Source organism: Dasypus novemcinctus, chromosome 15, assembly GCF_030445035.2.
Source record: "Dasypus novemcinctus isolate mDasNov1 chromosome 15, mDasNov1.1.hap2, whole genome shotgun sequence".
In the NCBI taxonomy this organism is placed as follows: domain Eukaryota; kingdom Metazoa; phylum Chordata; class Mammalia; order Cingulata; family Dasypodidae; genus Dasypus; species Dasypus novemcinctus.
This window is the reverse complement of record NC_080687.1, coordinates 58,159,231-58,171,299: the sequence shown is the minus strand read 5'-3', so window position 1 is coordinate 58,171,299 and position 12,069 is coordinate 58,159,231. Positions and strand designations below refer to the sequence as shown.

At 39.0% G+C, this 12,069-nt stretch overlaps 1 protein-coding gene across 1 annotated transcript in view; it reads left to right on the top strand.

Moving 5' to 3' along the window:
• Positions 1–641: 641 nt before the first annotated feature.
• Positions 642–12,069, top strand: part of NDFIP2 (Nedd4 family interacting protein 2) — a 145,344-nt gene continuing 133,916 nt past the window's right edge. Inside the window, exon 1 of the mRNA XM_058276840.1 lies at positions 642–1,116. Coding sequence (XP_058132823.1) covers positions 642–1,116 — 475 coding nt within the window. The remainder of the gene's footprint in view (positions 1,117–12,069) is intronic.

The following is a 12,069-nucleotide window of genomic DNA, read 5'->3' as shown; positions in this document are numbered from 1 at the left end:
GCCAGCTGAGCTAAAACTCACAGCACCTCCAAAGGAATAGCTATGGGAAACCCTTTTCAACTAGGGGTGGGGACAAGGTATTTGGAGGGCAAGTGGGGTGCTGGAGGCTCCAGGTCGAACTTGCTATTCGTTGGTCAGTAAAAATGTGCAAAGAGTTAGGCTGAATGCTCCATGTTATATGGCAACCCAGAAAATTTAAAGGGCCCTTGGTAGCTATTGATGGCTATGGGGGAGCAACAATGCAGGTGCGGTGCATGATGCCAGTATCGGGAGTTGGTCGGTTGTTACCACAGCCTTACCACATGCACATTTCATCAATTAAAGAACATAAACTGGGAGTGAACATATTGTTAGGTTTAACTTTACAAACCTCAGTGGGAGAATTTCACTTGTGAATATGTGTGGTTAAAGCTATTCTGAGAGGATATGCCAAACATCCTCCCCTCATATTACTCAGCCAAGAAAAATGGTGACTGTTAAACAATACCGTCTACCCAGAGGCCATGAAGAAATTGGTCAAACAATAACTGACCAATATTTTAGCTAAATGATGTTTAGCTAAAGCAAACAGCATTCTTCCATGTCATAGCCCGTTCAACTCTCCTGTGTGGCCATTATGAAAGCCTGATGGGTCCTGGAGAATGACAGTGAATTATAAGGAACTTAACAAAGTAACCCCATCTTTATTTGCAACAGAACCAAACATTGCCCAGCTATTGGATGACATAATCCTCCATCTAGGACCCTATCACTTTGTACTTGATCTAGCTAATGCATTTTTCTCTATTGCTATTGATCCTCTTTCCCAAGACCAGTTTGCCTTTACCTGGGAAGTCTGCCAGTGGACATTCCAGGTACTGCCGCAGAGCTATTTGCACAGCCCGACATTATGCCATGGACTTGTAGCAGCAGATTTAAAGAAATGGAAAAAACCAAGTGCTGTGATTATGTTTCATTATATTGATGATGTGATGTTAACCTCTAATGATTTATCTATCCTTACAGAAGCGTCAGAGTCTTTATTTGCCCACCTTACTGCAGCAGGATGGGCCAAGAATTGCTCTAAGCTACAAGGACCTGGCTTATCTGTCAAATATTTGGGGGTTGTCTGGTCAGGTAAAACAAAACAAATACCAGCTGTGGCTGCAGATAAAATACAAGATTTCCCTATTCCTACTAAGATAACCCAACTGCAGGAATTTTGGGCACTATTAGGCTATTGGCGTGCATTTATTCCCCATTTAGCTCAGCTAGCAGAACTCTGTATGGATTAATAAAGAAAGGAGCAATATGGGACTGGGGGGATTCAGCTGCACAAGCTTTTATTGAAATTAAACAAGCAGTAAAAACTGCTTAGGCATTGGGAAAAATAGATCAAACTATACCCTGTCAACTAATCAGATGTGCACATGACATCTGAAGGGTTTGGTTGGGGTCTCTGGCAATAGCAGCAGGGAAAAAAACTTCCCTTAGGATTTTGGTCTCAATTATGGAAAGAAGCTGAGCAAGGGTATTCTCTAATGGAAAAATAATTGTGTACTGTCCATAACTCTCTTGTGGTCACTGAGTCTTTAACTGGATTGGCCACTATAGAAGTACACAACACATACCCTGTCAAAGGCTGGATTGAGAACCTGCAAAAGAAGTCAAAGAGTACAGTGGCCCAGTTACAGATTATCCAAATGGGCTGCATATTTACAACAAAGATGTATACTAAATACTAGTCCCTTAAGTGAAGAGTGACAAAAGGTTTTAGGTCCCTTGCCACTTATCTCCTAGTTAACAGACAGACCTGATGCATCTGAAGATGTTATGGCTTCACCTGTCAAAGAAGGGTCACTGCCTGTACCAGATACCTCTTGGTATACTGATGGTTCCAGCCAGGGGCATACCTCAAAATGGAGAGCCATAGCCTTCTAGCTGTTGACCGAAAGCATTTGGATGGACAAAGGGAATAATCAAAGCAACCAGTAGGTGAAACTATGGGCTGTCTGGATGGTAATTACTCAGGAGCCCTCTCCTCTCACTATGTGTACTGAAAATTGGGCTGTATTTAAAGGTCTTTCCACATGGAAAACACCCAACCCCTGTGGGAAGCCAATATGTGGGAAGACATCTGGGAAGCTGTAACAACTGGTAAGAAGCATGTCACTATATATCATGTTACTGGACATCAACCACTACAAACTGCTGGTAATGACAAAGCTGATACATGAGCACGTTTATGATGGATTGAAGAAGCACTCTCTGAGGATGTAGCCATTTGGCTGCATCAGAAGATGAAACATGCTGGGGTCTACATCATATGGGCTACAATAAAAGCTTGGGGGCTGACATATGGATAACTGTGAAGGACTGTGCAATATGTGCTGAAAGAACTCCTGCCCTCTACCTCAGGGTCAGGGCCGTCTATGAAGAGCAGACACTCCTTGTACCCAACAGCAAGTGGATTACATTGGTCAATTACCAATGCTTGACAACTGTAAGTATGTGCTGACATGCATAGATATGGCCACCGGTATGATGCAAGTTTTTCCAAATAAACAAGCAACTCAACATATCACCATACAAGGCTTAAAACAGTTGGCTGCCATGGATGGCACACCAAAACTTATTGAAAGTGATCAAGGCATGCACTTCACCAGACACAAAGTGCAAGCTTGGGCAGATCACCATGATATAAATTGGCAATTTCACTTATCATATAATTCCACTGGTGCAGGGCTTATAGAGAGATATAATGGTTTAATGAAGAATGTTCCTAGAAGTGAAAATATAGGCCTGTAAGACTAGACCAAAAGACTGGCAGATAGTATAAGAGTGTTAATTGAAAGGCACAGAGGAGGGTCAGATTCCCCCTTTTCCATTATGATGATTGCCAGGGCCAATCCCATTAGGTTGCAAATAACAGCAGAGGAAGAAGTTCATTCCAGAATTGGCCCCTCTAATAATTTGCTGTTGTCAGCACCCCATACTATAACCCTGGGGTCAGGTACATTACAGTGGCTGTGGAAGGTGAAAACAGAGGCATGGTGGTATGCTCTCCTTAGTCCTTGGGAGAAAGGTCTAGAGTTAAATATGTCTATAAATTCCAATTTAGCTACATGGCCACTACACATTGTATTACTATATACACTATCAGGTGAAGAAAGTATCCCTAAAGGGACATACATCATCCATATAGCAAATTAGAACACCCCTGATTCAAATATTAAATACAAAGCCTAGTACCATAGACAGAGAGCAGGCATGGTATCACCGCTCTGGGAAAAAACCTATTGTAGTCACAGTGTTAACAAAAGATAGGACTGATGCGTGTGTTTTACCTGATAAGTGCGATTTGCCTCTTCTCGTACCTATTAAACATCTTTCTTCTCACCCATAGTGTGGCTGCATGAAAGACCTTCATAGAATGGGCAGGGCATCTAGCGGCTGTACACAACCATAGCAACTACTGGATCTGCACAGAGTTCCTAGTTTACCACCTCTGCAGGACTCATGTGGACTGTACAACCTGCCACCGAAGAGGAATGGAATCAACTAATTCTGTGGTTGAAAAACACTACAAGCATGTCTTTTACCGACACTAAACAAAAGAGAACACAAACAGGTCAAACAACGATGTAAGTGTCCCAAACCTTTCTTAGCTTATTCTATTTGGGATGGAGATGGGTGAGTGCCCACTATACAAATTGAAGTAAAGACCAGGGGGCCCTGCATAGAAAGATAAGAACCCAAAGGTAATGACACCCATAGTACGGGGTAGCCGGTCCCCCGACTATATACCAATATTACTATGCAGCACTTACATAATGGAAGTTGGAACTCCATGAATGCTACCTGGGGCTACTAGAATGCCTCTTAACCTGCAGGTGCTTACATCCCATGGATGGCCCCACCTTCCCTACAACTGGACTGGAAGATGCCAATAGGTCAAGCCTTATATCCTGGGATGGATATTAACTCATTTCCCGCAGTTATCCCATAATTAGCTTTCAGTTAGAGCTTGCCTTGGAGTTGAGCAGAGGGCTTTAGACTCTTGATTTATTCTTTTATCTATCATAAACCCTTCTGCAGGGGTAATTATGGAGGCAGAGTTATCAGAAATAGCAATCAAACATTAGCTAACCACACTGCCAAAGTTTTAAATAACACTGCACAATTTACCTATTAAATGAAGAAACCACCCAAATGCGTAATAGAATGGCTTTAGGTATGTCAACTGCAGCAGAAGGAGGAGTGTGCACTATGTTAGGAAGTCAATGTTGTGTATGTATTCCTAATTCCTCACATAACGTATATTACCTTAGCTAATTTATAACCCGAAAATCATAATATTGACAAGTATACTTGGTTTACTTCTCTAGGGGAAACTTGGCAAAGGGTTTTTATAGTTCTTGTCTGTATTATCATGACTATCCTGGAAGTTGTGCTATATTGTAGCTGTGCCTCTGTGCACATTGTACCAATGCTCTAACTGCTCAAATATCACAGAAGATCTAATGGGGAGATTGTAAGGCAGAAAGAGTGTTGGGATGAAGTGTAGGGTAAGTGGAGGCAGCAATGCTCTTTCTGTAATCCCTAAGGCATGAAATAGGGTAGGGCTAGAAGAAGGCACAGTAAACACTGAAAAGTACCTGCTGAGATCATAATCATAAAGTCTAGTAATCATTAATTAGGGGTTGATTTTCTTTGTTGTTCCCTGTATTGTTCACTACCTCACTGCCACTGAAAGGTATATAACCTCACTGTACCTGGTAAACAGTATGGTACTTCCCGACTGGATGTCATTGGGTTCTCCAAGTAATAAATAGCATGGCTGCTGCTGGCCTTCTGTGTGGTTTTTCTGGAATATCAAAACATACGATCAGCTTGCCAGAGCTTGACCTCATGCATTACAAGGTGTAAAGTTTAAGAAACCACCACCTACCACAAAATCTTGAAGATGTGTTCCTACTTTTTTTCCTAGGACTTTGTTTTTTCTTTTTTAAGAAGGTACTGGTGATTGAATCCAGGACCTCATACATGGGAAGCAAGCATTCAACCACTGAGCTACATATGCTCCACAATAAGAGTTGGTTTTTTTTTTAAAAGATTTATTTATTTTATTTATTTCTCTCCCCTTCCCCCCCTCTCCAGTTGTCTGTTCTCTGTGTCTATCTGCTGCGTCTTCTTTGTCCGCTTCTGTTGTTGTCAGCGGCACAGGAATCTGTGTTTCCTTTTGTTGTGTCATCTTGTTGTGTCAGCTCTCCCTGTGTGCGGCGCCATTCCTGGGCAGGCTGCACTTTCTTTCATGCTGGGTGGCTCTCCTTACAGGGCGTATTCCTTGTGCGTGGGGATCCCCTACGTGGGGGACACCCCTGTGTGGCACGGCACTCCTTGCGTGCATCAGCACTGTGCATGGGCCAGCTGCACACGGGTCAAGGAGGCCCGGGGTTTGAACCACGGACTTCCCATGTGGTAGACCGTTGCCCTAACCACTGGGCAAAGTCCACCGCCGAGAGTTGTTTTTTTGGTTTGTTTTAAGGAGGTACCAGGGATTGAAACTGGACTTTGTACATGGGAAGCAGGCACTCAACCATTTGAGCTATATCTGTTCCCCCTTCTAAGATTTTTATGGATCTAGCTTTTATGTTTTAGTCTTTGATCCAATTTTTTCATTTCTTTTTTTAACAAATCAGTTTTATAGATTCATATTAATAAAGCATAAATTTATCCAAAGTATACAATCAATGTTATTTGGTATAATCACATAGTTGTACATTCATCAGGTCAATCATTATTAGAGAATTATTCCAGTAGTAATACTAAAAACAAAAAACAGACCAAAAAATCACTTCATCATAGCTCACTCTGTTTCCCCTGCTGTACATAGCTGCTGTTCTGTTTCCATCTCTCTAGTTTATTTGTATTTATGTTTTGTAAAAACAGACATATTGCAATATTACACATATTCGTATTTCACATGAGGTTTCACTATGTTATACGGTCCCATGCTACATTTTTTAGCTTGCCTTCTGGTAATATTCATGTCCTTAGACTTACCCTTTCAACCATCGTCACACCCGTATAATAGCTCTGCTCCTTACAAACAGTATGATGTGCTTTCACCATTTCTGCTCATTTCCAAAGATTTACAAACAACCTTTTTTCCACTTCTGCACAGATTAACCCTCACTTTCCGTTCTCTACCCTCATTCTATTTTCTGGTGACTTATATTCTAATTATTAACACCATAAGTTTACAAAACATATTTAGTTCATAATGGTACAATCATACAATATTTGTCCTTTTGTGTCTGCTTTGCTTCGCTCAACATAATGTTCTTCAGGTGCATCCATGTTGTCATATGCTTCACAACTTCATTTCTTCTTACAGTTGCATAATATTCTATCATGTGTATATACCACAGTTTGTTTATCCATGCATTAGTTGATGGACATCTGGGTTGTTTCCACCTTTTGGCAATTGTGAATAACACCACTATGAACATGGTTGTGTAGATGTCTGTCCATGTCACTGCTCTGAGTTCTTCTGGGTATTATATATTTAGTAGTGGTATTGCTGGGTCCAATGGCAAGTCAATATTCAACTTCCTTAGGACCAAACAGTCCTTCCCAGTGGTCGTACCATTCTACATTCCCACCAACAGTGAATAAGTATTCCTATTGCTCCACATTCTCTCTAACACTTGTACTTTTCTGACTTTTTAATAGTGGTCATTCTAATAGGTATGAAATGATATCTCATTGTAGCTTTTATTTGCAGTTTCCTAATCATTAGTGATGTTGAACATTTTTTCATGTGTTTTTTTGCCATTTGTTTTTCTTCTTTGGACAATTTTCTATTCAAGGCTTTTGCCCAATTTTTTAATTGGGTAGTTTGCTTTTTTATCATTGAGTTTTAGGATCTCTTTATGTATCACAAACCCTTATCAGGTATGTGATTTCCAAATATTTTTTTCCATTGAGTTGGCTGCACTTTCACTCTTTTGACAAAGTCCTTTGAAGTGCAAAAGTGTTTAATTTTTAGGAGGTCCCATTTATCTGCTTTTTTTCTTTTATTGTTTGTGCTTTGGGTGCAATGTCCAAGAACCAATACCTACCACAAGATCCTTAAGATATTTCCCTATATTTTCTTCCTGTGAAGACTTCTGGTCCTGGGTTTTTCATTTTTGGGAAGTTTTTAAAGACTCTTTCAATCCCTTTGATTGGTTTGTTGAAGTCTTCTATTTCTTCTATGGTCAGTGTAAGTGGTTCATACATTTTAGGAATTTGTCCATTTCATCTGTGTTGTCTAGTTTGTTTGCAAACAGTTGTTCATAGTGTCCTCTTATGGTCCTTTTTATTTCTGTGTGGTCAGTGGTAATGCCCTCCCTCCCGCCCCCCCCCCCCCCATTTCTGACTTTATTTGCATCTTCTCTCTTTTCTGCTTCATCAGTGTAGCTAAGGGTTTGTCAATTTTGTTGTTGATTCTTCATTTGTTGTTCTTGTTGTTGTTTTAAGGAGGTACTGGGGATTGAACCAGGTATCTCGTACATGGGAAGTGGGCACTCAACCACTAAGCCACATCTGCTCCCCTCTTCATTGTTTTTTGTCATTGTTTTTCTCAACTTCATTTACTTCTGCTTTAATCTTTGTTATCTCTTTCCTACTGCTTTTTGTGTTTAGTTTGCAGTTCTTTTTCTTTCTAGTTCCTCCAGGTATTCCATTAAGTATTTGATTTTAGCTTTTTCATTTTTAATGTAAGCATTTTGGGTTATAAATTTCCCTCTCAGCAGTACCTTCACTGCATTCCATAAGTTTGGGCATGTTGTGTTCTCATTTTCGTTCATCTCAAGATGTTTTCTGATTTTCCTTGTAATTTCTTTTTTGGCCACTGATTTTTGAAGAGTATGTTATTTAACATCCATATATGTGTGGACTTTCCAGTTCTTTGCCTGTTATTGATTTCCAGCTTCATGCCATTATGATCAGAGAAATTGCTTTGTATAATTTCAATCTTTTTTAGTTTATTTAGACTTGTTTTGTGACTCAGCATGTGGTCTATTTTGGAGAACAATCTATGTGAATGTATATCCTCCAGTTTTGGGGTGCAATATTCTGTATATATCTATTAATTCTAGTTCATTTATCATATTATTCATTTGCTCTTTCCCTGTTGATCTTCTCTCTACTTGTTCTGTCTATTGATGAGATTGGTATATTGAAATCTCCAACTGTAGAAGTATTTGTTTCACTCTTCAGTTTTGCTACTTTTGTTTCATATATTTCGGAACACATGGTTAGGTGCATATTTTTAAGCTGCATAGACCAGCTTTCTACGTGGGCCAGCACTCCACGTGGGCCAGCTCTCCAGGTGCATAAATATTTATGACTGTTATTTTTTTCTTCATGGATTGACCTTTTTATTAATATATTGTGACTTTTTTTTCCATCTTGTAACATCTTTAATTTAAAGTCTATTTTGTGTGATATCAGTACAACTACCCCAACTCTTACTTTGGTTACTGGTTGCATAGAATATCTTTTTCCATCTTTTCATATTCAACCTATTTGTGTGTCTGGGTCTAATGTGTGTCTTTAATAAACAACATGTAGTTGGATCATGGTTTGTTTGTTTTTTTAATCCAATTTGCCAATCTGTCTTTTGATTTGGGAGTTTAATCTAGTAACATCCAATGTATTTCTATAAAGGCAGTACTTATGTCAGCCATTTGTCCTTTGATTGTTTTGTCACATCATTTTATTTTCTCTTTTCCTTTTTTTTTTGCAGTACCCTCTTTTTCTGTATAGTTGAACTTTTGTGATGAATCTTACTGATAGCTTTCTCATTTATATTTCCATATATTTTTAAAGTACTTTCTATGTGGTTACCCTGAGATTTGTATTACACAACCTACATCTATAACCTACTAATATGAAAATATACCAACTTAGCTGCAGTAGCATATACATTCTCTGCTTCTATATCTCTCATTTTCCCCTCTTTTTGTTGCTTTTGTCCCACATTATGTCTTTATATTTTGTGTGTCCATTATCAGGAAATATGCTTTTTTAATTTTTGAATTGTATTCTCTTATAGGAATTAAAGATTAGAGCTATTTATTGATGATACAGTTCTATTGGGTTTTGCATTTACTCTTTTAGTTACCATTACTGATGATCTTCCCTTCTTTATACTACTCCAAGGCACTCTGCTGTCTTTTCTTTTCTACCTTCAGACTTTCTTTTAGCAAGTCTTTGTAGGGCACTTCTTTTGTTGATGAGCTGTCTCAGTTTCCATTTATCTGTGAGTATTTTAAACTCTCCCTCATTTTTGAAGGACATTTTTGCTGGGTAAAGAAATTTTGGCTGGAAGTTTTTCTTTGAGCACCTTAAATATATCATACCACTGCCTTCTCTCCATAGTTCTGATGAGATAGCAGCATAGTGTTATTGAAGATCTCTTGTATGTGATGACTTGCTTTTCTCTTGATGCTTTCAGAATTCTCTGTTTATCTTTGGCATTTGACATTCTGATTAGAATGTGTCTTGGAGTGGGTCTATTAAGGTTCATTCTATTTGGAGTACATTGTGCTTTGGACATGTGTATATGTCATAAGAATTGGGAAATTTTTGGCCATAATTTCCTCAAATATTCTTTCTTCCCTTTTTCCCTTCACTTCTCCTTCTGTGACACTCATGCTGTGTATATTTGTACACTTCATGCTGTCACTCAAGACCCTGAGACGCTGCTCAATTTTTTTCTATTTTTGTCTCTATCTCTTCTCTGACTCTTTGATTTCCATTGTCCTCTCTTCTAGTTTGTTGATTCTTTCTTCTGCATGTTCAAATCTGCACTTGTCTGCCTCTAGTGTATTGTTAATCTCCATTATTGTGCCATTCATTCCCATAATTTCTGTTGTGGTTCTGTTTAAAATCTGAGTTCTTCTTTATGGTAACACGTTGTCTTATTTTTGTAAACTTTATTTGTGAAGAAGTTTTAGATAATGGAAAAGTTACATAAAAAATATGGGGGATCCGCATACACCCCACCCTCTTCACATTTTCTCCTATTTATGACATCTTTCATTAGTGTGGTATGTTACAATTGATGAACAAATATTGAAGCATTGCTACTAACCATGGTCTATAGTTTACATTATGGTTTACACTTTGCACTGTACAATTTTATAGGTTTTAACAAAATGTATAATGGCCTGTATCCACCATTGCAATATCATGTGGAAAATTCCAATGCCCTAAAAATGCCCTATGTCCCACCTGTTCTTCTCTTCCCCTCCTATTGGAACCTCTTGTAAGCACTATCTTTATATCATTGTTACAAGTTCTTCTGTTACTATAATAATAATAAGTCTACTTTTGTCCATGGTTGCATTCCTTCCTTATGTTTGTTCATTCCTGAGTCTTGAGGATTTGGGGATGGTGATGCCCACTCTGCTTCAGATTGAGAGACTTAGATCTTATGTGGCAGATGAAAGGAACTCTCTTGCTTGCAGTTGTTGATATTCTTTCCTTTTTGGGATGGGGGCTGTCCTCCATCATTGTTTTGTTAGTTATCCTGGGCAAGTCTGATGAGATTTAGGACTCAACCAGCATATAAACAGACTGAAAACTTAAATCTGTGGGACATATATTTAATGAGTATAGTGCTAATTATAGGTTCAAATAAATGGGGTAGAAGAATCATGTGTGGGGAAATTATAAATGAGTCCAACTCTGTTACTCTGGGGAAATGAGTTGTTATATATTCAAAGGTGAGACCCACTGATGGAGTGATTTCATGGGGTTGTGTGCATTGTCTATAGTGTCCAGATGTCTCTAGAGCCCTCAGGAGTACCTCTGTTTGAAGCTATGTTTACTGTGGCAGTCAGTGAGATCCTCCTGAGACATCCATAAGTGTAACCTCTGGAATGACCTCCTGACTCACTTTGAAATCTCTTAGCTGTAAAAACTCTTTTGTTTTTAATATTGCTTTATCAATATCTCTTAGCTCTATAACGATATTTCTCTTCATCTCCTTGAATTGATTTAAGAGATCTGTTTGAGCATCTTTAGTTAAGTGTTCCAAAATCTGCGTCTCATCTAACATTAATGTTTTTCCTTGACCAAGCCATATCTTCCTGTTTTTTGGTTAGCTTGTAATTTTTTGCTGTTGACTGGGCATCTGATTATTTTGATGTATTAACTGTTAAGGTCAATCTCTCCCTCTTTCCTAGGGTTTTATTTATGATTACCTTTGTGTAAAGGCTCTTCTTTGAGGTCTGATCTAATTTATGGACATTTAGAATAGCCTGCGTTTAACCACTCAGATTTTCTCAGCTCTTCTTCATCTGACTATTGCCCTGGATATGCAGTATAATTTCTACAATTTACCTTTTATGTGCAATTGTTTCACCTCCAGGAGAAAGCTTTCTTTCCTCTGTTCCTTTTCTGGGAATCTTGATCTATGCTGTATGTTTTATGCTTAAATTTTTCCCCATTTCTTATGATTCATTTAAATTATCGTATTCAGTGTCCTCTTTTTCTTACACTTTTCAGTTCTTGGACCTGTCCTGTCTTATAGCAGTAAGTGACCCCCACTTCTTCTTCTGTGAAGATATTCTTCCTATGGTTTCTTCTCCTTTAGGTTATCCCATCCTGGGATCCCAGATTGTGTCAATTCAGAAAGATGCATCAATCCAGAAAGGTCCTCTTTGTGGTTAGTTTGTCCAACAGAGTCTGGATTTTGGGTGCAAACATCTTGCCAGGGTTTCTGCCACAGTCTTTTTTTCCCCTGAAGAGCTTCCTCAGCATCTTGTGTTTGCCCTGGGTTTCTGTAGTTTTTGTCCCCAGGTCTGCATATGTGTGGGGTTCTAACTCCCTGCTGTGATTGACTCTATGGTCTGCATCTATGGCAGGAGAAGCTTGAAACATGCTGCCTCTGTGTGACTTCTGTGCTGCACAGGACTGAGTGAGGGGGAGAGGTCCAGACTGCTGGGTTGGGGACAGAAATCTTCTGCTCTTCTTTCTTTGATTTACCATTTGTAGAGTCCTACCCAGTCACTATTATCCTCTAGAGTTCAA